Source organism: Xyrauchen texanus, chromosome 15 (assembly GCF_025860055.1).
Source record: "Xyrauchen texanus isolate HMW12.3.18 chromosome 15, RBS_HiC_50CHRs, whole genome shotgun sequence".
Taxonomy (NCBI): Eukaryota; Metazoa; Chordata; class Actinopteri; order Cypriniformes; family Catostomidae; genus Xyrauchen; species Xyrauchen texanus.
The window spans coordinates 39,041,272-39,068,047 of record NC_068290.1 but is presented as its reverse complement, the minus strand read 5'-3'; the positions used below and the strand labels follow the sequence as shown (position 1 = coordinate 39,068,047).

Below are 26,776 nucleotides of genomic sequence, written 5' to 3'. Positions count from 1 at the left end.
TCGACGTTTGAGGGGCATCTAGCAAGCTTGGACAGCGCTCGAAGAAGCCGGCCGTCTCCGCCACCTTCAGCCATCCTGCGAGCTATGCCATCCGGCGACGTATCCTTTTTTAGAGCAAGCTAGTTCTTAACAAACTACTCACAAATGAGTAACGAGCATCTTTTTTAAGATGCCTCGCACCACTTGCGCTTCATGCCGCGCCCCTCTCAGCGCCGGAGACCACCACATCATCTGCGCTCTCTGCCTGGGACTGGGGCATGCAGAGCTCGCCCTCGCTGAAGGCGGATGCGACCTCTGCGAGGAGCTTCCAATGTCGACCCTGCGGGCTCGACTCGAAGCGCTCAGAACCGAAGCCGCCGCGCCGCCTTCCGTTCCGCCGCGCAGGAAAAAGTGCCGCTCCCAAAGGCTGCCAGAACCGGTGATAGAAGCGACTGCCTCGCCGGAGCCTCTCCCTCGAGCATCGCTCTCACCCTCCCGCCCCGGGGCCGCGCAGTTGCCGCCCAGCAGCCGCACTGCTGCCATCTCGGAGGACGAGGCGGAGGATAAGGGCTGTTCCATCATGGCTTCAGACAGCGAGGAGTGGTCAGGCTCCACGCCTCCTCCTCGGCCCAGGAATCCAGCAGGACCAGCGCCGGGTCGAAGGGAACTAACACGCCTCCTCACACAGGCCGTCGACCGCCTCGGGCTCGAGTGGTCACCGCCCCTGAGCAGGCTCCCAACAGACTCGGCGGCTGCTTTCTTCAGAGCCGTCACCGCGCAACACCCGTGGCCCGGGCTGCTCCCTTCCTGCCGGAACTCCACACACAAGGGCTACTCCTCCATCCCCGGTCGAGGATTCGGTAGCAGCACACCTTTGCCCGCCCTCCGCGAGATGGCGGTCTAAGCCAGTGCTCCGTCTAAGGCCTGCAGAGCGACTTCCGCCTATGTTGGCCGCGCCTATTCCGCCGCCCGGCCAAGCGCATCTGCTCTGCACTACATGGCCGTCTTACAGATCCTCCAAGCGGACCTTCTTCGGAGTGGGATGAGAAAGGCAGGCACCCAGAGGCTGTTACAGATCTAAGAAGCGCTGACGGACCTGCGCCCTTAGCGCCACCAAAGCTGCAGCCCAAGCTCTAGGGAAGTGCATGGCCTCGCTGACTGTGACCGAGAGACATCTGTGGCTAACGCTAGCCGACATGGGAGAAGCAGAGCGCTCCACGTTCCTCAACTCACCGCTCTCTCCGACCGGTCTCTTCGGCTCCGCGGTGAGTGGCATTGTTGACCGCTTTTCAGAAGTCCAGAAAGCCACCCAAGCCATGAACCTCTTCCTGCCGCGTCGCGCTAGCTCCTCTGCAGGCTGCCCACGTGACCAGCCTCCTGCACGAGCCTCTTCACAGTGCCCAGCTCAACAAAGTCAGACTTCTCAGCGTCGACAGGGCGGCCGCCCTCAATCGAGCTCAGACAGCTGCCGCAGACCGCCGCCCCCCTGCGGGCCTCGGTCTAAGGTTGCGCTGAAACCTGAGCAACCGAAGTCCTCCTAGCCTTGTTGAAAAAATGACGGCTCAGTCCCGCCGTGGCCGGACCACCGTCAAAGCTTCGCCCCCTGTCAGTCCCCCTCTCTCAGGCTACTACAGTGGTGGATTCAGCAGCCAACAAGCCGGTGATACTGCCCGCTTGCCTGCACTCAAACGCCGTTTTCACGGCGACCAAAGATATCTTGTAAAGAGCAAACATGCCTTATGTGTAGAAAATTTGCCCACAATCCAGTGTTCACCCCTACACACAAGCATTACACTTCCCGTGTTCCTCTCAGAGCCCACTCACATAAAGCGGACACAGCCCGCTCGAGTGTTAGTCAATAAACGCGCCCACGAATCCGTGCGCGCGCCCCTTCTCTGGCCGCTCTGTCACATGACCAGCCTTATGTGTAGAAAATGTGCCCACAATCCAGTGTTCACCTCTACACACAAGCATTACACTTCCCGTGTCCCGATCAGAGCCCACTCACATAAAGCGGACACAACCCGCTCGAGTGTTAGAGTCAATAAACGCGCTCACGAATACGTGCACGCGCCCATTCTCTGCCCGCTCTGTCACACGGCCAGCAAACACTTCTCTGTATGTAAGTCCCGTGCCCGTGACTATGCTCGCGCATCACTTAACAGATGTGACTCTTTCCCCATTCACCTCAATCGGGAAGTCACTCACAGAACAGCCTGTCCCTGCTGTCTGCGAGCAGTCATGCATAAGCACAGTAAGCGCGCTCACACATTCTGTTCAGCACGCTGTGTGCGGAAATCAGGGCGATTTGGCCATTCACCCTCTAGCGTTACGCTTCAAAGCGTGGGAAGCTATCCCAGGGATATCCAAGTGGGTGTTAAGCACAATAAAACAGGGCTATTTGCTACAGTTCGATCGCCGCCCTCCCCGCTTCAGAGCGCGGCTCGAAACTATTCACTCGAAACACTATCCGTGTTCAGCGACTAGCCGCGTCCTTTCAGATGAACAGCCTCACGCCTCTGAAAAAATTTCAGAGAGTGCTAGGTTACATGGCCTCAGCCGCAGCAGTACTTCAGCTGGGTTTACTGTGCATGCGCCCACTTCAGCATTGGCTAAACACCCGCGCGTCTCGCCGGGCTTGGGCCACAGGCCGCCAGCCGATCAAGGTGATTCAGACCTGTATTTCAGCTCTGCAGCCTTGGACAGTGGCCGAATGGTATCAGCGGGGAGTGACGATGGGAGCTGTATCTCGCCGAAAGGTCATCTCGACAGACGCGTCCAACACGGGTTGGGGCACGGTCTGCGAGGGCTCTCCGGATTTTGGCCTATGGTCAGTTCAGGAAAAGCTCCTTGACATAAATTGTCTGGAAATGATAGCGGTCGAGTACGCGCTTGTGCGCTTTCTCCCGGTCATTCAGGGTCACCACGTCCTGGTCCGTTCGGACAACAGACCTGTGGTATCCTACCTAAACCGTCAGGGTGGTGTCAGATCCAGGAACCTCTTCCATCTGACGAAACGCATACTGAGTTGGTCCCAGTGCCACCTGCGCTCGCTGAGGGCGACGCACGTGCCAGGCCACCTGAACGGCGGCCCAGACAGACTGTCCAGAGACAATATTCCTCCAGGGGAATGGTCCCTGCACGCTCAAACAGTCCAGACGTTATGGCGCATATTCGGCAGAGCAGAGATCGAGACCTCTTGCGTCAGAAGAGAACTCTCACTGCCCAATATTTTTCTCGAAAAGCGAGGACACGCTGGCCCAGGACTGGCCCAACCGCCCGCTTTACGCCTTCCCTCCCGTCTCGCTATTGCCACAGGTAATGCAGAGGATCAGGGAAACGCGTCACTCGGTGCTCCTCATAGCCCCGCGTTGGGAGAATCAGACATGGTTCCCGGAGCTTATGCAGCTGTCACTGACAGCGCCGTGGCCCATCCCAGTGAGAGCAGATGTCCTCTCTCAAGCTCGCGGCACGATCTGGCATCCCCACCCAGAGCACTGGGCGCTGCACGCGTGGGTGATCAACGACTACCCGTCGCTCTGCCAGAAGGGGTAATAAACACCATCATACACGCTAGAGCTCCTTCCACGAGAAGACTCTATGCGTCAAAATTGTCTGTGTTTTCAAAATAGTGCACCGACAGAGACCTGGACCCACGGACATGTGGGGTGTCGTCGCTGCTCGTGTTTTTACAAGAGCTGCTGGATGAGGGCAGATCCCCATCCACGCTCAAAGTGTATGTGGCGGCCATTGCGGCGTTCGCTGAACCTCTGCACGGCCAGTCACTGGGAAAAAACGAGCTGGTCATCCGCTTCCTCAAGGGAGCTAGAAGGATGAACCCCCGCGCCCCCCATCGGTTCCTATCTGGGATCTTTCTATAGTTCTCGAAACTATGAAAGCCCCCCTTTTGAACCGCTTCAATCCGTGGATTTGAAATAGCTTTCACTCAAAACCGTTTTTCTGACTGCCCTGTCATCAGTCAAACGTGTGGGAGACCTTCACACGCTGTCTGTCAGCGCTGCGTGTCTTCAGTTTGGACCAAGTGACTCCAAGGTCATTTTAAAGCCTAGACACGGCTATGTTCCCAAGGTGATCGGTACTTCTTTCAGAGCACAGGTCATTTCCCTATCGGCGCTGCCAGCATCCGATAGCGAACACGACGCCAATCTCCTTTGCCCAGTCAGAGCACTGAGATTGTATACTGCGCGCTCCGCCTCTTTCAGACGCTCTGAGCAGCTTTTCGTTTCGTTCGGAGGGCGCACCAAAGGTCTCGCCGCCTCGAAACAGACACTGTCTAGATGGATATTGGACGCTATTGCTGCCGCATACGCGTCAAAAGACCTGCCATGCCCGTTGGGCATTAGGGCTCACTCCACTAGAGGCATGGCCTCATCGTGGGCATGGTCCAGCGGGATTTTCATTCACGACATATGTGTGGCAGCGGGCTGGGCTTCCCCCTCCACCTTTGTCAGATTTTGCAATCTGGAAGTGCCCGCCCTGCAGGCAAAACTACTAGCGGTTTAATACGCTACAGCTCCCCTGGTGAGCTGCACTGATGGGACTCATTCCACACAGACCGGCACCGCCGCTCTGTCGTTCCCTTCCCACTATGTGCTTATGTATTACACACACACTGGCCCGCACTCTTGCCGGCCAAATATTATTTCCCCACTCACAAGGGCTCCCCGGGTCCCCCACCCCGGGGCTCATGCAGTGGATGCTTGGCGCGCACGGCTTTGACAATGGGTTCCGTGAGCGTAAGCTAGCTTACGCATATCTGATAGAACCTCTCGTAAGAGAACGAATCGGTTACCTAACGTAACCTCGGTTCTCTCTAGATGAGGGAACGAGTATTGCGTAGCCGGCCGTGCTTCGTGCCACGAGTGACTTTCGTTTCATTCAATGAAAACCAGGGTTCCAGCCTCACGAACTACGCTTATATGCACTCTAGCCACGCCCATTTTGGCGGGCTTTGATGCAGTAAGCGCCGGACGCCTCTCATTGGACGCGAGTTAGCCCAAGTTCGATCTATAGGCTGCAGCAGTTGCCGCAGAGCAACCAATGAGCTCGCTAGCTAGCCCGCTCAAGGTCTGCAGTTGCTGCACTGCGTTGACAAATGATACAAAATTAAGGATAATTTTTTGGCTTCAATATCTCAGAAAAGATTAATCTTTCCCGTAGCGTAAGCTAGCTTACGCAATACTCGTTCCCTCATCTAGAGAGAACCGAGGTTACGTTAGGTAACCGATTTGTTTTTATAGTAAATATTCTAACATTATTTTGTGTATCACTACAAAAAGATATATATGTACAGTATGTGTATATATATATATATATATATATATATTAACTCTACACAGGCATCTGGGCAGGAACTCCAATGAATCTGTAAATAGTTACTTGGAGAAGTTTAGTTAAATAAAGCTTCTGAACGAACCGATTCACTAAAATGAATCAGACTTTGCAATGCTTCAGACCAGTACTTCTCAACTGGTTTTGCTTCAGGACCCAGATTTGACATTGACGTCAAGTGGTGAAAACAGTAAAAAATGTAACTGTATTTAATATAGGTTGGGTCACATTGTATTTTATCTTGCATATTTTTGTTAATATTTTTCAAGTATTATGGAAAATGTAGTCCATAATTTGTCCATAAGTCTAGGACGTCCAGGCTTTAAAGCCCTTTATGTACTTGCCCTTATATTTACAGTGCAATGCCATTATCATAATTAAGACCATGGATAGTTCATTATATCTGTGGTCAGTGGTGATACTAGCTGATATGACGCCCTGGGCTAACCCCCTTTATTTTGGTGCATGCAGTGTGTTGTGTTGTTGTCTCTTTTTTTCGTCAGTACAGTTTATAATTTCAGGGCTGTATATCTGTTTTTATAGCACTTTAAATGTGAAATTTCCCCCAATAATTCAAATGGGTCACGTCAGTTTTGTGGTTTGCGCCGCGATATCAGATCATTGTTGAAAGTGGTTCTGTGCCTCACTCACCCAAAGCCAGGCTTCATTCACATTTGTTTTATTATTACCTCGATTCACACTACTGAGAAAACGTAGACAGCTGAACTGCCGTCACACTACTAAAAAAGGTTAAGTTAGTTGCATCACTACTCTGATTAGTTACTCTCCGACACTGGATGCATCTTAGGCCATTTTCATTTGAAAACTCAGTATTCACTTTTCTAACAATCAGTTTTCAGTGGAGGACAACACAGTTCTAGTGTGGATAAGAGGCATAAATGAAGCAAAATGAATGCGTTTTCATTTTATTATCATAGACATGACCTTTCTGTTTTGTGGCAAACTGTATGTCATTGCAATGATTTCACTTACGTAAAGGTTTCTCTTACCATTGCACAATAATGCTTTCCATTGGATGCTGGGCTGGGTTCATGACCCATGCTGAAATCTGATTAATGTTTCCAGATCAATACATAGTCAATTTCTTATGTAATATTAATGTAACAGCAACATGGATGAAATCTTTCCTAAGGCTCATACTCTCCCAGTCATTGTTCTTATATGCAACAGCACTTTTGATTTAACCTCATTAGTGAGGTCATCACATTCCCCATTGATTAATAAAGTTATGTACTGTTATTGATTCACACACACACACACACACACACACACACACACACACAGATTTAAAGAGCACATGTATAATGAGATTTTGATTTCACCATCTACCGGGCACCAGACAAAACCCATATCACGTCGTAGAATTTAGTAGGAGAATATATTGATTTTGAAGCATCATATTACATTTAGAATCACATCTTTGGCAGCAATAAAATTAATTGTTTCCACAAACACCACATAAAAAAAAAATTATATTGTCGTTTTATCTTTGATATGATAGGATGCTAAATTAGGAATTTTATATGTGACCATCTTGTTTCCAAAGGTATTTCCAAAGAAATTGGTGTCGTTCTCCACGTGGATTGATCACACGCGCTGGGCCCGTAACACTTGGGCCATGGCGGCCATTTTCATCGTCACAATGGCAGACATTGTAGATATGGTAAGAAGCCATTGAATGCTATTGTTATTAACTGATACTCTAAACCTTTCAACTCCCATGATACATTGTGAATAAAAGTGACTGCACAATTTAAAATAGTGTTATATAGTGAGTGATTTTGAAGTATAAAAACAATCTTTTGAAGTTAATTGGAAACATTTCAGATATCTACAAATACAAAAACATATTTTAAGAATGTAGGTACTGTAGATCGACTCGATTAAATAATCCGCAATGCTTCATGGGAGTGGGCGGTCTCTGCTAAGCTCTTTTAGTGTGATTTTATGTCAATAGGAACAGCAAGATCTCTGATTGGTGGATATTGTTAAAGGACTGTGGGTAGTGTAGTTCAATAACATATAATCTTTTTTAAATAAAGTTGAAATCACACTGACTGTTGCTTCTACAGAAGCATATATCATCACTTAAAAACCACTTGAAAGTGGTAATTAATGTATTGACAAGTTTATATTTTAAAAATGGTTGTGCTCAAGTACTTGCAGCTATGTCATTGATGATCTACTTTTGTAGCTAAGCTGTCGGCCAACTTATCTCTCCACAAATGATGCAACTGCGGTCCCCCCAACGACACTAGAAACCAGGGGCTGTCTGGAGAACCCTAAATACTACAGCTACATCGCAGTACTTGCGCTAATAGCCACCACCATGCTGGTGCAGGTCAGCCACATGGTCAAACTCACGCTCATGCTACTCATCACAGTAGCTACAGGCGTGGTCAACATCTACAGCTGGAGGGACATCTTCGACACGTACGATCTGTCTCGCTTTAAGGAATACAGGTATGTCGAGCACTTATCAGAGTGTAAAGCACACATTAAGAACCTCTACATACATTTGTATTGTTAGTGGTGTTTGCTAAGGCAAGCGTCACCATTACTATTGCCCATATATAGGGTTAGTGCTATGGACATGATTGATGTCTCAAATCGTGTGGCTATACACTGGGCAAAACAAATCCCATAAATGTACACTGATGGAATATCATGGGAAATCATGAAACAATTGTCAGGCTGCTCTAACATTGTGATGATGACATTTGCAGAAGCGAACAGCGCTCACTTTTAGTGTTATTTTGAGTTAAACATCATTTAGTTGTTTAGGTTTTTTTGGCATTGATCATTAGTTTGGTTTTTTGGAAAAAGTCTCTTTAAATTCCTTTGTTTTACAGGGTTTATCTTGTGCCGTCCAAATACACAATGAGTGTTATGATCTTCATCATGATGGTCAGCTTCTACTACTTCTCCAGACATGTAAGATCAACTTCTCTCTCTTGCTGTTGCCATGTTGACACTAATACTTTTTCATTTCAAACACAAAACCGGAATCCCCCCCAAAGTATGCGGAACGTTTTCGAAAGTCTCCATGTTCTGTGGAGGAAAACGGCATTCCAGCATGGATGAGAGGTGTAAACATAGTGAAATCAATGTGTTTTCAGTCAAAAACATATTAAGATTAAGATTGAACTTTATTGTCATTGTGCAGAGTACAGGTACAGAGCCAATGAAATGCAGTTGTTTTCGCATATCCCAACTAAGCTGGGGTCAGAGCTCAGGGTCAGCCATGAAACAGCGCCCCTTGAGCAGATAGGGTCAAGGGCCTTGCTCAAGGGCCTGACAGTTGTATCTTGGCAGTGCAGGGGTTTGAACCCCCGACCTTTCAGTCAGTAACCCAGGGCCTTAATCACTGAGCCACCACTGGCCCTATAAAAGTTTTCGCATATCCCAACAAAGCTGGGGTCAGAGCGCAGGGTCAGCCATGGTACGGCACCCCTGGAGGCGATGGGGTAAAGGGCCTTGCTGAAGGGCCCAACAGTGGCATCATGGCAGTGTTGGGGCTTGAACCCCAGACCACCAGCCTTTACCACCAAGCCACCACTCTCTATATTAGTGTGGACAAGGTCTCTTTCTCTCTCTGTCTCTCTCTCTCTCTCTCTCTCTCTCTCTCTCAATGTTCTCTTAAAGAGATTCTATCATCTCTTAGGCCACATCCACACTAATGCATTTATTTAGCTACTTTCATGCCTCTTATCCACACTGGAATGTTCATTTTGAAAATGCTCTCCATAACCGTAGACTTTGGAAAACGATGACGTTAGGAAACTGAAAACGTGGATGTGGCATCTGGAGCACAAAAGCTACATTTTTGTAGAAAAGTGCTGGTCGCTCTTTTCCATGTAATGAAAGTTAATAGGGACTGGGGATGTCGAGATCCACGTCCAGTCCATGATTAAAAAAGAAGTACTATTAAAGTATTGTAAAAGTAGTCCATATCACTCACGTGCAATATTCCAAGATTTCTGAAGTCATGCAACGACTTTGTGTGATGAACGTACAGAAATTGCAATCGTTATTCACTGAAATGTTGCCCTTTGCTGTAGCTCTCAAATAAAAAATCACAGAATTGATTTTTAGGACTTTTGGTCACGAGGCATGTGAGAAAATATTTCTTTTTGTTGTCCATTTCAGATCTTGTATATTGTAAGTGCATCGTGTATAGTGCATCCGTTTGTATGGATTACTTTTATGGTGCTTTTTTGGTCATTTTGGAGCTTGACAGACCCGTGTGGAAAAGAGCAGCCAGGATATTCCTCAAATATTTCCCCCAAATACCTTTTGTGTTCCACAGAATAAAAAAAGACAAAGAGGTTTGGAAAAACACGAGGGGTGAGTAAATGATGATAGATTTTTTATTTTTGGGTAAACTATTATTTTAAAGCATGCACTCACATTTGTCTCTGTTCATTTCAGGTGGAGAAGCTGGCTCGCACACTGTTCCTGTGGAAGATTGAAGTGCACGAGCAGAAGGAGAAGGTGTATGAGATGAGACGTTGGAACGAGGCTCTGGTCACTAATATGCTTCCAGAGCATGTCGCCAGACACTTTCTGGGCTCCAAGAAGAGAGATGAGGTGAGAAAACGTATCGGTTACCTAACGTAACCTCGGTTCTCTCTAGATGAGGGAACGAGTATTGCGTAAGCTAGCTTACGCTACGGGAAAGATTCATCTTTTCTGAGATATTGAAGCCAAAAAATTATCCTTAATTTTTGTATCCATTGTCAACGCAGTGCGGCAGCTGCAGACCTTGAGCGAGCTAGCTAGCGAGCTCATAGGTTGCTCTGCGGCAACTGCTGCAGCCTATAGACAAGCTTGGGCGAACTCGCATCCAATGAGAGGCGTCCCGCGCTCACTGCATCAAAGCCCGCCAAAATGGGCGTGTCTAGAGTGCATATAAGCGTAGTTCGTAGGCTGGAACCCTGGTTTTCATTGACTGAAGCGAAAAGTCGCTGCGTGGCGCGAGCACGGCCGGCTACGCAATACTGCGTTCCCTCATCTAGAGAGAACCGAGGTTACATTAGGTAACCGATACGTTCTCTTACGAGAGGTTATCTCGTATTGCGTAAGCTAGCTTACGCTACGGGAACCCATTGTCAACGCCGTCGCGCCAAGCATCCACTGTATGAGCCCCAGGGAATTAAGGGGGACCCGGGGAGCCCTTATGAGTGGGGAAATAATATTTGGCCGGCAAGAATGCGGGTCATTGATTGTGTAATACATAAGCACATAGTGGGAAGGGAACGACAGAACGGCGGTGCCGGTCTGTGTGGAATGTGACCCATCAGTGCAGCTCACCAGGGGAGCTGTAGCGTATTAAACCGCTAGTAGTTTTGCCTGCAGAGCAGGCACTTCCATATTGTAAAATCTGACAAAGGTGGAGGGGGAAGTCCATCCCGCTGCCACACATATGTCGTGAATGGAAATCCCACTGGACCATGCCCACGAGGATGCCATGCCTCTAGTGGAGTGAGCCCTAATGCCCAACGGGCATGGCAGGTCTTTTGACGTGTATGCAGCAGCAATAGCGTCCACTATCCATCTAGACAGTGTCTGTTTCGAGGCGGCGAGACCTTTGGTGCGCCCTCCGAACGAAACGAAAAGCTGCTCAGAGCGTCTGAAAGCGGCGGAGCGCGCAGTATACAATCTCAGTGCTCTGACCGGGCAAAGGAGATTGGCGTCGCGTTCGCTATCGGGTGCTGGCAGCGCCGATAGGGAAATGACCTGTGCTCTGAAAGGAGTACCGATCACCTTGGGAACATAGCCGTGTCTAGGCTTTAAAATGACCTTGGAGTCACTTGGTCCAAACTGAAGACACGCAGCGCTGACAGACAGCACGTGAAGGTCTCCCACACGTTTGACTGATGACAGGGCAGTTAGAAAAACGGTTTTGAGTGAAAGGTATTTCAAATCCACGGATTGAAGTGGTTCGAAAGGGGGGGCTTTCATAGTTTCGAGAACTATAGAAAGATCCCAGATAGGAACCGATGGGGGCGCGGGGGTTCATCCTTCTAGCTCCCCTGAGGAAGCGGATGACCAGCTCGTTTTACCCCATGACTGGCCGTGCAGGGGTTCAGCGAACGCCGCAACGGCCGCCACATACACTTTGAGCGTGGATGGGGATCTGCCCTTATCCAGCAGCTCTTGTAGGAATACTGAGCAGTGACGACACCCCACATGTCCGCGGGTCCAGGTCTCTGTCGGTGCACCATTTTGAGAACACAGACCATTTTGACGCATAGAGTCTTCTCGTGGAAGGGGCTCTAGCGTGTATGATGGTGTTTATTACTCCTTCTGGCAGAGCGACGGGTAGTCGTTGATCACCCACGCATGCAGCGCCCAGCGCTCTGGGTGGGGATGCCAGATTGTGCCGCGAGCTTGAGAGAGGAGATCTGCTCTCACTGGGATGGGCCACGGCGCTGTCAGTGACAGCTGCATAAGCTCCGGGAACCATGTCTGATTCTCCCAACGCGGGGCTATGAGGAGCACCGAGTGACGCGTTTCCCTGATCCTCTGCATTACCTGTGGCAATAGCGAGACGGGAGGGAAGGCGTAAAGCGGGCGTCTGAGCCAGTCCTGGGCCAGCGCGTCCTCGCTTTTCGAGAAAAATATTGGGCAGTGAGAGTTCTCTTTGGATGCAAAGAGGTCTATCTCTGCTCTGCCGAATAGGTGCCATAACGTCTGGACTGTTTGAGCGTGCAGGGACCATTCCCCTGGGGGAATATTGTCTCTGGACAGTCTGTCCGGGCCGTCGTTCAGGTGGCCTGGCACGTGCGTCGCCCTCAGCGAGCGCAGGTGGCACTGGGACCAACTCAGTATGCGTTTCGTCAGATGGAAGAGGTTCCTGGATCTGACACCGCCCTGACGGTTTAGGTAGGATACCACAGATCTGTTGTCCGAACGGACCAGGACGTGGTGACCCTGAATGACCGGGAGAAAGCGCACGAGCGCGTACTCGACCGCTATCATTTCCAGACAATTAATGTGAAGGAGCTTTTCCTGAACTGACCATAGGCCGAAAACCGGAGAGCCCTCGCAGACCGCGCCCCAACCCGTGTTGGACGCGTCTGTGGAGATGACTTTTCAGCGAGATACAGCTCCCATTGTCACTCCCCGCTGATACCATTCGGCCACTGTCCAGGGCTGCAGAGCTGATATACAGGTCTGAGTCACCTTGATGGGCTGGCGGCCTGTGGCCCAAGCCCGGCGAGACGCGCGGGTGTTTAGCCAATGCTGAAGCGAGCGCATGTGCAGTAAACCCAGCTGAAGTACTGCTGCGGCTGAGGCCATGTAACCTAGCACTCTCTGGAATTTTTTCAGAGGCGTGAGGCTGTTCATCTGAAAAGATGCGGCTAGTCGCTGAACACGGCGCGCGCGCTGTGTAGATAAGCGAGCCGTCATTGCCACGGAGTCTAGTTCTATTCCAAGGAAGGAAATTGTCTGACTGGGCTGTAGTGAGCTCTTGGTCCAATTGACTGCAAGACCCAAACTGTTCAGATGGCTGAGGAGAACTGCTCTGTGAGACAGAAGCTCCATATGTGACTGTGCCATAATCAGCCAGTCGTCCAAATAGTTCAAAATTCGCAAACCCTGACTCAACAGGGGTGCGAGCGCCGCATCCATGCACTTCGTGAAAGTACGGGGTGCTAAGGACAGGCCGAACGGGAGGACGGTGTATTGATAAACCTGGCCGTCGAAGGCGAATCTCAAGAATGGCCTGTGACGGGGATTTATCTGAATCTGAAAGTATGCATCTTTCAGATCGAGAGAAATAAACCAGTCCCCCTGGCGCACATGCGCGAGGAGTTTCCTGATTGTAAGCATTTTGAACGGTCTTTTTGCAAGCACCTTGTTCAAAACCCTGAGATCCAATATGGGTCTGAGGCCGCCGTCTTTCTTGGGAACAAGAAAATAACGGCTGTAAAGCCCCGACTCGCTCAGAGAGGGTGGCATTTTCTCTATGGCCCTTTTGCACAGAAGGCTTGCTATTTCTGAACGAAGCATGCACGCTGCTTCCGTGTTCACAGTGGTTTCGAGCCAGCTCTGAAGCGAGGAGGGCGGCGATCGAACTGTAGCAAATAGCCCTGTTGTATTGTGCTTAACACCCACTTGGATATCCCTGGAATAGCTTCCCACGCTTTGAAGCGTAACGCTAGAGGGTGAATGGCCAATTCGCTCTGATTGCCGCACACAGAGCGCTGAACAAAATGTGTGAGCGCGTTTAGTGTGTTCATGCATGATTGCTCGCAGACAGCATGAACAGGCTGTTTTGTGAGTGACTTCCGATTGGAATGAATGGGGAAAGAGTCACATCTGTTACGTGATGCGCAAGCATAGTCATGGGCACGGGACTTACACACAGAGGAATGTTTGCTGGCCGTGTAACAGAGCGGGCAGAGAATGGGCGCGCGCACGTATTCGTGGGCGCATTTATTGACTCTAGCGCTCGAGCGGTTCAGTAACCGCTTTATGTGAGCGTGCTCTGGTGGGGACACGAGACATGCAGTGCTTGTGTGCAGAAGTGAACACTGGATTGTGGGCACATTTTCTACACATAGGGCTGGTCGTGTGACAGAGTGGCCAGAGAATGGGCGCGCGCACGCATTTGTGGGCGCCTTCATTGACTCTGACGCTCGAGCGGTTCGTAACCGCTTTATGAGAGCGTGCTCTGATAGGGGCACAGGATGTGTTATGCTTGTGTGTAGGGGCGAACACTGGGTTGTGGGCACATTTTCTACACATAAGACATGTTTGCTCTTTACAAGATTTATTTGGGTCGCCGTGAAAACGGCGTTTGAGTGCAGGCAAGCGGGCAGTGTCACCGGCTTGTTGGCTGCTAAATTCACCACTGTAGTAGCCTGAGAGAAGGGGACTGACAGGGGGCAAAGCTTTGACGGTGGTCCGGCCGCGGCGGGACTGAGCCGTCGTTTGTTCAACAAAGTTAGGAAGACTTCGGTTGCTCTGGTTTCAGCGTTACCTTAAATCGAGGCCCGCGGGGGGGCGGCGGCTGTCTGAGCGCGATCGAGGGCGGCCGCCCTGTCGGCGCTGAGAAGTCTGAGATTGTTGAGCTGGGCGCTGTGAAGAGGCTCGTGCAGGAGGCTGATCACGTGAGCGGCCTGCAGAGGAGCTAGCGCGACGCGGCAGGAAAAGGTTCATGGCTTGAGTGGCTTTCTGGACTTCTGAGAAGCGGTCAACAATGCCACTCACCGCGGAGCCGAAGAGACCGGTTGGAGAGAGCGGTGCGTTGAGGAACGTGGAGCGCTCTGCTTCTCCAATGTCGGCTAGCGTTAGCCACAGGTGTCTCTCGGTCACAGTCAGCGAGGCCATGCACTTCCCTAGGGCTTGAGCTGCAGCTTTGGTAGCGCGAAGGGCGAGGTCTGTCGCGCTTCGTAGATCAGTAACAGCCTCTGGGTGCCTGCCTTTCTCATCCCACTCCCGAAGAAGGTCCGCTTGTAGGATCTGTAAAACGGAGTGCAGAGCAGATGCGGCTTGGCCGGCGGCGGAATAGGTGCGGCCAACATAGGCGGAAGTCGCTCTGCAGGCCTTAGACGGGAGCACAGGCTTAGACCGCCATCTCGCGGAGGGCGGGCAAAGGTGTGCTGCCACCGAGTCCTCAACCGGAGGGATGGAGGAGTAGCCTCTCTCGGTGGCGCCGTCCACCGACGCGAGAGAGGTGGAGACGTGGGAACGGGTCCTGGCCGAAAAAGGAGCGTTCCACGACTTTGCAAGCTCCGTGTGTAGTTCCGGCAGGAAGGGAGCGGCCCGGGCCGCGGGTGTAGAGCGGTGATGGCTTTGAAGAAGGCAGCCGTCGAGTCTGTTGGGTGCCTGCTCAGGGGGCGGTGACCACTCGAGCCCGAGGCGGTCGACGGCCTGTGTGAGGAGGCGTGTTAACTCCCCTTTGACTCCGGAGCGGGTCCTGCTGGATTCCTGGGCCGAGGAGGAGGCTTGGGAGCCTGACCACTCCTCGCTGTCCGAAGCCATGATGGAACAGCAGGCCTTATCCTCCGCCTCGTTATCCGAGATGGCAGCAGTGCGGCCGCTCGGCGGCAACTGCGCGTCCCGGGGGGGCAGGGAGGGTGAAAACGATGCTCGAGGGAGAGGCTCCGGCGAGGCAGTCGCTTCAACCACAGTTTCCGGCAGCCTTTGGGAGCGGCGCTTCTTTCTGCGCGGCGGAATGTAAGGCGGCGCGGCGGCTTCTGCTTTGAGCGCTTCGAGTCGAGCCCGCAGGGTCGACATCGGTAGCTCCTCGTAGAAATCGCATCCGCCCTCAGCGAGGGCGAGCTCTGCGTGCCCCAGTTCCAGGCAGAGAGCGCAGATGATGTGGCGGTCTCCGGTGCTGAGAAGGGCACGACATGAGGCGCAAGTGGAACGAGGCATCTTGAAAAAGACGCTCGTACTCTTTTGTGAGTAGTTCGTAAGAACTAGCTTGCTGAATAAAAAGGATACGGCGTCGGATGGCGTAGCTCGCAGGATGGCGGAAGGTGGCTGAGACGGCCGGCTTCTTCTAGCGCTGTCCACGCTTGCTTGATGCCCCTCAAACGGCGACGCGGCTTCCAGGTCAGCGATGCGAAGAGCTTCGCTGAAGAGATGAAAATCAGGGTTCCAGCCTACAAACTACGCTTATATGCACTCTAGTCACGCCCATTTTGGCGGGCTTTGATGCAGTGAGCGCGCGGATGCCTCTCATTGGATGCGAGTTCGCCCAAGCTCGTCTATAGGCTGCAGCAGTTGCCGCAGAGCAACCTATGAGCTCGCTAGATAGCGCGCTCAAGGTCTGCAGCTGCCGCACTGCGTTGACAATGGATACAAAAATTAAGGATAATTTTTTGGCTTCAATATCTCAGAAAAGATGAATCTTTCCCGTAGCGTAAGCTAGCTTACGCAATACGAGAGAACCTCTCGTAAGAGAATCCAAATGTATCTGTGTTTATAGAGACAATTGCTGTGAAACTCAATAACTGTTGTGCATAACCCAGGAGCTCTACAGCCAATCCTATGATGAGATTGGAGTTATGTTCGCCTCCATCCCAAACTTCTCTGACTTCTACACAGAGGAAAGCATCAACAATGGCGGGATCGAGTGTCTGAGGTTCCTCAATGAAATCATTTCCGACTTTGATAGTGTAAGATTTTTATTTTTTTTTAAGTTTAAAGGAATGTTTCGCCCAAACAATTTAAATTCTGTCATCAATCACTCACCCTTTGGCAACACACAGCTGTACAGACAATAAATTGACAGCTGTTCAAAAACAGCTGGGTGGAGAAGAGTGCAGGGGTCTCAAGACGTGTTTTTAACTTCATAAAAACGCTGCGATTATGGCTAGAGACGCTGAAAACCAATGAAATGTGAAGGCAAGCACAGTGAGACACACCAATAGTGTTTGTCTGATGCATGTGTACAGACAGAACCAGGGCCGTTTCTGAGCATATGGGGCCCTAAGCAAAATCCTAGTTGGAAAAAAACAATCTTGCTGTGCGGGGCCCCCTGGTGGCTCGGGGGCCCTAAGCGGGCACTTATACTGCTTATAGCTAGAAACGGCCCTGGACAAAATGCAAGAACGCATCCAACTTGTTAGAGTGATTAAATCGATTGCAAAATGGATCGCTGTGAACTGTAGGCCAGTGGTAGTTTTATGTTCAATGATATGAACATACAACAAAAAATATTTTTATTTGTAAAGACACTTTTTGTATTGTCTAACCAATGCTTCACTCGTCTGCCACAATAATGTAAAGTCTCTGATAATGTTATGTGGTTAGAATTGAATATTATCAAATATTACTATAGATTATATTTATAATTAGGCCCATTTTGATTATTATATATTGAATTATCTTTATTTGGGGGCTCTTTATTTAGCAAATATTGATACCTGCGATTAATTGTGAGTAATTTGATTCATTAATTGGCATATAATGTTATTAACTCGATTAAAATGTTTAATTGATTGACAGCCCTAAGATACATGTGTGTTGAAATGAATGGGAAATGAGTGGGTGAACTATAAAACAGACAAAGTGCAGAACACTCTCAATAAACTGATGAGATTATAACACTACCATAGTACAGAACACATTTTATTGAATGTTATAATTAAATATTGTTTGCTAAATAAATGGTAGCTAACAAAATGCTCATTCTAAGTCTTCTCTTCATGACATATGGTCAGATTTGACTATATATTGAGAACAGCATTTGGCTTTTTGGCAATAACTGAATATTCAAAGCAAGTGGTTTAAAAAAACAGCTAAACTTTGAAAATTTTTATTTTATTTTATAATGTCTGAATATACATCCTAATGCATAACTTGTGATAATATCTAGAAATTAAGTTATAATATTGAGTTACAGAAACCAGGCAACAATAAGGGGAACACTGAGGCCACCTATAGGCTATACTTGACATTGCTATGAAATTGTCATATTTTTGTCCTGTTTTTTCCAGCACATGGGAGCAGATTTTCCTAATGCATGACATATAGCAGCCTTTTTCATAAACAAAATCAACTTAGCTTTTTACTGAAGTGAATGTAACATATAAAGTAGCATATTTTATATGAAAATGTAATGGTGTAATTTGAGATATTTGAGGTCTAAATCCATAAAGTCATTTATAAATATGAAAAAAGTAAGTGACACAAAATGTGTCAAAAATGTTGTTGTAAGATGTATAAAAAAAGAGTGTTATACGAAGAGTGGTAGCCCAATATGAACAGGGTACACGGGTTGGAGCTTTACTGCATTTTAATGTTTGGGTGAACAGTCCCTTTAGATGTCGGTGGAAGTTATTGCTTATGATATTGCCAATAAAATGTTTTCTTCCACCAGAAAGAGACTTAATTTCTCTTTTGTTTTCTAAAGCTTTTAGATGAGCCACAGTTTCGCTGTATAACCAAGATTAAGACCATCGGCAGTACGTACATGGCAGCGTCGGGCGTTTCTTCAGACAATAACACTAACGGTTATGCCTGCATGAAGGTAAAGGGACTCTGGAATCTCAGAAGTCTGAAAACAGTATTTACCTAGTGCTGATAATAATGATGATATATTGATGATTATCTGTATTTTTATGACCTGTCCAACAGAAAGAAGAGATTTCTGACAGGGAACGCTGGCAGCACTTGGCAGATCTGGGTGACTTTGCTCTGGCTATGAAGGTCACACTCATGAACATCAACTATCAGTCCTTCAATAACTTCATGCTCCGCATCGGTTAGTGTACTCGTATCCTGTTCTGTGCAAATCGTGCAATAATTCTGCATACTGTTTTGTCATGTACAGTATGTGATCTTTTCTCCATAGGGTTGAATAAAGGAGCTGTTTTGGCTGGAGTTATTGGGGCCCGTAAACCTCATTTTGACATTTGGGGAAACACTGTGAATGTGGCCAGTCGCATGGAGTCCACAGGGGTTATGGGGAACATCCAGGTGAACGATTTTACATTGTTTTAACAGTTGGGATACCTTCCAGAGATATAGTACCTTCCTTAAATTGAGCTGAAATAATCAGTGTTTGGGAGTCATTTACTAAAAGTAAAGATTCTTTCAGTCATTTGACAGTAGCAGTAATAAGACTTTTTCTTCAGTTAGTAGTGGTGTAGTGTGACAACCCTAAAAATGTCCTCTTTCTTGAGTACCACTGGGATATACAAATCATTCTATACAAAAGTCACTCTTAAGTAAATTAGAGTGTGTTTCACTTCTAATGTAATCAATGCAAACGTCCTCGTTTGATGTTGGAATCGTATTTACTCACCCTAATATCACTACAAACATAAAGGGAGAAATTGAGAAAAAAGTTGATCACAGTGATGTCATACAATGGCAGTTTATGGTGACCACCTCTTCAAGCTTCAAAAGTACACAAAAGTATAATTTTGACATCTAATAAATTATTATATGCAACTCATGTCTTGTTCTGAAAGAATAAGAAAAGATTTGGTGAGAAACAAACTGAAATGTAATGTACTATTAAGTGAAACTCTTGACCAACGGTTGCACGTGAGCTTTAGAGCTGTTTGCACAAGAGCAGTAGTTACACAGCACACGCGGAATGGGACGTTCAAGCAAAAAAAATTTTGTTTCGCTTCAACAGGACCACCAGCGATATTAAAAACAGAAAACACAACATATCTGCACACAAACCAGAGAGCAAAACTTACAAAACAAGTCTGAAGAGATTGTGGTCAAAATATAGATGCATTTCTATGTCCAGCCTTATTTGTTTGAAGCTGAGTCCTATTGTATGACATCACTGAGCTCAACATTTTTTCACAATTTCTCCCTTTGTGTAAAGAAAAAGAAAGAAAGTAATATTTGGTTATAACAACACAGGGGTGAGTAAACAATGACTGAAAGTTTTGGGTGAACCATCCCTTTAAGTCTACTTAAGTTTTTTTTGCCATTTAATGAAAGTAAATACTGTTGCAACTCTGGTCTGTCAAGCTCTTAAAAAGAAAACCATAAACCCACAGTAAAGGTTGTTGATACGACTCGTACAACATATTCTTAGTCATTGGTTCTTGTGTGTCTTGTGACCGAACGTCATGACGTCAAACCTGCAGCATTGCCGCCATATTTGTTTGGCCGCTGCTGTTGGAAGTTGATCAATGATTTGATTTCAATATGAGTAACAACTTAATCACACAATGTGGTCATGTGGCTTCAGAAGAATATAGTGCATGAGTCTAGTTTATTCTAGTTCATCAGACATGCTGTTTAGGCTGTCTGAAACCAGCTTTACAAGTAGATGCCTTCATACAAAAATGCTGTGTGTTAAGTCATTGACTGACTAGACACCAAGGTGCTGCCTTCGAGTTTCGGACACAGCCACAGTTAAAAAAATGACTTCCCTAAAATTAAAATACTGGAGTGTATCTATGATAGCATTTTAGCAGCTAATCAAACTTTCTCCCCCAGGTGGTGGAGGACTGCTACTGCATCCTGAAGGACTACGGCTTCCGCTTTGTGAGGAGGGGACCCATATTTGTGAAGGGCAAAGGAGAGCTTCTCACCTATTTCTTAAAGGGACGTGAAAAACAAGGCTCCTTCATTAACGGCTCGATCGTCACCCTCCCGCACCAAGTGGTGGACAGCTCTTGACCAACATACACACATGAGCACACACACACTGTCATACATTAAACTCTTCTAAATGGCTCTCGCACACCTCACATCATACCTCTGCCGAGAACATGTGCTCCGGTTATTAGTACTTTCAAATGTGTTTCTCTATTTATTAGACGGAGGAAAGAAATATTGGTGGGAAACAATATAGACTTTGGTATATATGAGAGAAATACTATTTATTATAAAGTAATGACCTTTTCTATGAATAAATGAAAGCGGAAAGATTTGAATAGGTGATTAACAGTTTTAGAGGCGGCTGTTTTTAACTCATACCACACAGAGAATATAGAGTATATACCATGAGCTCTGCTGTATGTTATACACTGCGCTGTCAGATGACATATTTTATTTCTTCTTTTAATTTAAATCCTTTATTATTTAAAGATTACCCTGAATTTCCCAGTTTTGTTTGAATGTTGTTTGAAATGGAAAAGCTACTCTGAATGTCTGTGTAAGAAAGCAAACAAGACTGCCTTTTTGACACTTAAGGAAGTGTGTGTGTACATGTGTATTTGTGTTTATTTCTTTTGTCACCTTAATTTATTTGTCACGTTCTATTGATTGATTTATTTATTTGACTTTGCATCCATTTGTGATGGAAATACAGGGTCCAAAAGTTTGAGACCACATTGGAAATCATGGATTTAATAAAGTTTACAGAAAAAAGTAAATTACAGAAAGGATATTATGTAAAATAAAGAAGAAATATTTATAATTCTGCACTTTTCTAGCTCACTAATCAAATTTAAAGCAAATTTGTGACATCAACCATGTATGAAAAATCCTCTTTGGGACATTCTCAAATCACGCTGGCTAACATTGTTTATGTCAGCTCGATGCATGCTGTAATTAAAGGAAAAGGGCAACATACCAAATAATTGAAAATCTGAAACTCCTGTACATTTTTCTGTTCAGCTATTAACTTCAATTCATTTGTGGATAATTTCATTTATTTTGAACAAAATAAGAGGAAACGCCAAACAGAATCTTTTTCTGTATAGTCTCAGGCGTTAGGACTCTGCTCTACATCATATATTCTAGTAAAAGTGTTCCTCATGTGCCAAAAAGAAACCACTATATGCGTCAGCTTGTGGTACTCTGAGGACATAGACTAAGAGTAGGAGAGATGTACGAGTATCACTGTGAACGTGTCTAAAGTCTAGTGGCACTACATTCATGGGCAGTACTGCAGTATTGGGATGTTTCTTAGTTCAGAATATTTCCCAGAATGGTGTTTTCCTGAAATATTTGATGATTGTTCAATAGTTTATTCTTTTATGACACTCTGCTGTCAAGAACCCTTTTGCAAAGAGCCCTCCTCTCCCATCAAATCATATTTTTATATTATGATTGTAAAAGTACTAGAAAGAGTATTGTACAGAGGCAGGACGTCGGATCAGTGTGTCTTAACAACTGGCCGAACAGTTCATTTATTACCAATGTCAGGGATGTTCTGTATGTGTATGCAGAAATAGCATTTGATTTTGACTTTCATATGTTGAAATGGTTTATGAAGGCATGACGTTGTGGCCGGTCTCTGAGGTTTAATTCAGGATTTTGCTCAAATGTGATATTTTTGAATTATCCTTGGATATGGAATAAAATGGCACCTTGAATGATCTGTTACTTAAGCCTTTTTCATTTCATTTGAACCACTTTATGTATTTAAAGTAAATATTATAAAATCAACCCAATCATGTTCACATGCACCTCACCTTTAACATTTATATGGTAACTTGTTTCTGTAGATTATTTTCAACTGCAATATTGCTACAACATTAAAACTATACCTGGTATTACTCATAACTTTTCTTTGACCCAAACCCTTTAAATAAAAATTCTCTCATCATTTACTCACCCTCATGCCATCCCAAGTGTGCATGACAAATTTCCCTTCAAAGACAATAAAGTGTATTTCAATTTGAACACAAATGATGATTTTTAGAAGAATATTTCAGCTCTGTTGGTCCATGCAATGCAAGTGAATGGTGGCCAACAATTTGAAGCTCCAAAAAGCCCATAAAGGCATCTTAAAAGTAATCCATAAGACTCCTGTGGTTAAATCCATGTCTTCTGAAGGAATCCAATCGGTTTTGAATAAGAACAGACCAAAATATCCATCGTTTAGCTAAACGCGGAAGTGTTCCACAATTCGCCTGTTTTAGATTTTTGGTCTCCAGTCTTTTCACTCGCATCGGAATAGATTCTTAGAGGTTAATGTGATGTTTAATGCGATCACTGCAGCGTGCATCTCTCTCTCTCCCCCCTCCGGCGGTTTGGACTGCCCTTTTATCCCTCTCCAGCTTTCACTGCAACACAAAACAGCTGTTAGAGGTGATTTCCCACAGGTGTCAAACCTTACTGCTCTTCCTCTGGGCCATGCACCCTTCACCACATTTTGCCCATCTGTTCAGAACTTATTTTCCCCTCTAAACGAAGAACGAATAAGCAGGGACTAAAACCGAAATGTTCTGAGCAAAAACGGTTTTGTTTTTCTCCGTTTTTTTTTTTCGTTTCGGTTCAAAAGTTCTACAGCCTCCTTTCCAAATCGTTACTGGTTAGAACAAAATAAACGTGCTTTTTAAAATGTCAGTATTCTGTGCTAAGGGGTGGGTGAAATACCAATTGGAGCGTTGACAGATCTCACAAGAGAAGCATACTATCTGGTCTGGAAAAACAAGCTCAAAATAAGCCACTTGCCTAAAAATAAAAATTGCGCTTTATTAGAATAGAAATCGTAACAAGCAAACAGTTCTGAGTCAAAACCTGGCAGCATCAAATCATCGAATAGGTATTATCAGTGAGTATTGACGCTGACTATCACCCCTGGAGTCATGAGTTTGAATCCAGGGTGTACTGAGTGACTCCAGCCAGGTCTCTTAAGGCAAGCAACCAATTTGGCCCACATGCTAGGGAGGGAAGAGTCACATGGGGTAACCTCCTCATGGTCACAATTAGTGGTTCTTGCTCACAATGGGGCGAATAGTAAGTTAAGCATGGATCGCGGAGAGTAGAATGAGCCTCCACATGCTGGGAGTTTCCGTGGTGTCATGCACAACGAACCACGTGATAGATGCGTGAATTGACTGTCTCAGAAGCGGAGGCAACTAAAACATGTCCTCCTCCACCCGGATTGAGGTGAGTAACCGCACCACCACGAGAACACACAAAGTAGTGGGAATTGGGCATTTCAAATTGGGGAGACAAGGGGAAAAAAAAGAAAAGATGGCATGGTGCATTTTCTGTATCACCATGGTAACTGCCTAGCAACCAGATGTGTTTACCCTAGCAACTGAGTAAAAAAACTCTGCACCAGAACATCGTAGACACTTCTGGGTTTGCTCATTTGACTCAGGCTTGCAAGGAGCCTTTTGAGTATCACCCTGGTAACTGCATAGCAACCAGATAGGGTTACCCTAGCAACCAAGTAGCAAAACACATATCTGTAACAGAACATCTAGACACTTCCGAGTTTGCTCATTTGACTCATGCTGGCAAGGAGTGTTTTGAGAATCACCCTGGTAACTGCCTAGCAACCAGGTGGGGTTACTAAGTGCTAACACATGCTAGCAATGTCTAACAAAGTGCAAAAACTTGTTAGCAATGTCTAGCTAAGCATTCTATCTATAAATAAACTTTCAGACTAGGCTTTTTCAAGCCAATCTAGAGTTTGTGAAAAATGTATTTATTTTGTAATAAAAAAAACAGGAAGAATTGATCAAATGTAGTTACAAGATTTCAAATTGGTACATTTCTGCAGTATTCCTATGTGACGTCAACTATTCCAGGAGGTTCAGGATTGTTGCGGCGCCTCCGGTGACATCATCGCGCACAGACGTCCGTAATGGACTTGCAGCTGTTCTTTGACAAACAACAACAAGAGCGGCTAGCGACATCGCGGCGAGCAAACAGCGGTGGCTCTCGTATCAGTAACCGCGTTGAAATTTAGCCTGTAAGGCATCTCAATTCTGACATTGCCGGGGTGGAAACTCTGGCCTCCGCTTCCTCCGACGACGACTCGGAAACCAGCGGAGCTTCGCCGCCCCCGCGGAAAAAAAGCCGAGGCTCGGCGGCGGAGGGAGCAGGAGAGAGCGGGGCGTCTGCTGCCGGGATCACGGGCCTCTCTCTCCCAACCCCCTACCAGCACTCATCCATCCGCCTCAATAACAGCCCACCACCACTCAGATCCGGCGATTTAAACTTGTTGTACAATATGCAGACCAACGGGACCGGAGGACAAGAGCCGGAGCCGCAGCTGTCGTGCAGGAACAGAGAGTCGTCAACCTCCACCGCGGAAGTTGTACACTCCAACGGGCTTCTGTCCTCCGCTAATAACGGGCTGCCTTCCACCGAGAGCTCGGCCCCGGACACCGGCATGAAGAAGAAGAAACGACTGTCACAGAGCGATGAGGATGTGATCAGACTCATAGGACAACATCTACACGGACTAGGACTCAAGTGAGTAATGCTCAGCCCTAATGTGCGTGTTGTTATTGTGATATTATTGAATGGAATTGTTGAAGTAGATGAAGCCATGATGGCGGTGTCAGTGGTTTGTTTGTATTTTCATGATGGTGTCAGTTGTGTTTTTGTATTTTCATGATGTGTCAGTGGTGTTTTTGAGTTTTGACGGTGGTGTTTTTGTATTTTCATGGTGTCAGTGTTTCCTTTTTTTTGATGGTGGTGGTGTTTGTGTATTTTCATGATGGTGTCAGTGGTGTGTTTGTATTTTCATGATGGTGGCAGTGGTGTTTTTGTATTTTGACGATGGTGTCAGTGGTGTTTTTGTATTTTGACGATGGTGTCAGTGGTGTTTTTGTGTTTTGACGATGGTGTCAGTGGTGTTTGAGTTTTGACGGTGGTGTTTTGTATTTTGACGATGGTGTTTTGTATTTTGACGATGGTGTCAGTGGTGTTTTTGTATTTTGACGATGGTGTCAGTGGTGTTTTTGTATTTTGACGATGGTGTCAGTGGTGTTTTTGTATTTTCATGATGTGTCAGTGGTGTTTTTGTATTTTCATGATGTGTCAGTGGTGTTTTTGTATTTTCATGATGGTGTCTGTGGTGTTTTTGTATTTTGACGATGGTGTCAGTGGTGTTTTTGTATTTTCATGATGGTGTCAGTGGTGTGTTTGTATTTTGACGATGGTGTCAGTGGTGTTTTTGTATTTTCATGATGGTGTCAGTGGTGTTTTTTGTATTTTGACGATGGTGTCAGTGGTGTTTTTGTATTTTGACGATGGTGTCAGTGGTGTTTTTGTATTTTGACGATGGTGTCAGTGGTGTTTTTGTGTTTTGACGATGGTGTCAGTGGTGTTTGAGTTTTGACGGTGGTGTTTTGTATTTTGACGATGGTGTCAGTGGTGTTTTTGTATTTTGACGATGGTGTCAGTGGTGTTTTTGTATTTTGATCGATGGTGTCAGTTGTGTTTTTGTATTTTCATGATGTGTCTGTGGTGTTTTTGTATTTTGACGATAGTGTCAGTGGTGTTTTTGTATTTTGACGATGGTGTCAGTGGTGTTTTTGTATTTTGACGATGTGTCGGTGGTGTTTTTGTATTTTCATGATGGTGTCAGTGGTGTTTTTGTATTTTGACGATGGTGTCAGTGGTGTTTTTGTATTTTGACGATGGTGTCAGTGGTGTTTTTGTATTTTGACGATGGTGTCAGTGGTGTTTTTGTGTTTTGACGATGGTGTCAGTGGTGTTTTTGTGTTTTGACGATGGTGTCAGTGGTGTTTTTGTGTTTTGACGATGGTGTCAGTGGTGTTTTTGTGTTTTGACGATGGTGTCAGTGGTGTTTGAGTTTTGACGGTGGTGTTTTGTATTTTCATGATGGTGTCAGTGGTGTTTTTGTATTTTGACGATGGTGTCAGTGGTGTTTTTGTATTTTGACGATGGTGTCAGTGGTGTTTTTGTATTTTGACGATGGTGTCAGTTGTGTTTTTGTATTTTCATGATGTGTCTGTGGTGTTTTTGTATTTTGACGATAGTGTCAGTGGTGTTTTTGTATTTTGACGATGGTGTCAGTGGTGTTTTTGTATTTTCAGGATGGTGTCAGTGGTGTTTTTGTATTTTGACGATGGTGTCAGTGGTGTTTTTGTATTTTCATGATGGTGTCAGTGGTGTTTTTGTATTTTGACGATGGTGTCAGTGGTGTTTTTGTATTTTCATGATGGTGTCAGTGGTGTTTTTGTATTTTGACGATGGTGTCAGTGGTGTTTTTGTATTTTCATGATGGTGTCAGTGGTGTTTTTTTGTATTTTGACGATGGTGTCAG

The 26,776-nt window shown here is 46.4% G+C and overlaps 2 protein-coding genes across 3 annotated transcripts in view; both read left to right on the top strand.

Annotated features, from left to right (window-relative positions):
• The window catches only part of LOC127655529 (adenylate cyclase type 3-like), a 60,379-nt gene extending 38,278 nt beyond the window's left edge, over positions 1-22,101 (top strand). Inside the window, exons 12-20 of the mRNA XM_052143413.1 lie at positions 6,899-7,015; positions 7,547-7,815; positions 8,205-8,286; positions 9,784-9,942; positions 16,344-16,490; positions 18,230-18,346; positions 18,454-18,580; positions 18,671-18,795; positions 20,287-22,101. Of these exons, the coding sequence (XP_051999373.1) occupies positions 6,899-7,015; positions 7,547-7,815; positions 8,205-8,286; positions 9,784-9,942; positions 16,344-16,490; positions 18,230-18,346; positions 18,454-18,580; positions 18,671-18,795; positions 20,287-20,469 (1,326 nt within the window). The 3' untranslated portion in view covers positions 20,470-22,101. The remainder of the gene's footprint in view (positions 1-6,898; positions 7,016-7,546; positions 7,816-8,204; positions 8,287-9,783; positions 9,943-16,343; positions 16,491-18,229; positions 18,347-18,453; positions 18,581-18,670; positions 18,796-20,286) is intronic.
• Positions 22,102-24,347: 2,246 nt separating this feature from the next.
• The window catches only part of LOC127655534 (WD repeat-containing protein 26-like), a 37,111-nt gene continuing 34,682 nt past the window's right edge, over positions 24,348-26,776 (top strand). For both annotated transcript variants that reach the window (XM_052143420.1, XM_052143421.1), the window contains exon 1: positions 24,348-24,954. In XM_052143420.1, the coding sequence (XP_051999380.1) occupies positions 24,710-24,954 (245 nt within the window). In that variant the 5' untranslated portion in view covers positions 24,348-24,709. The remainder of the gene's footprint in view (positions 24,955-26,776) is intronic.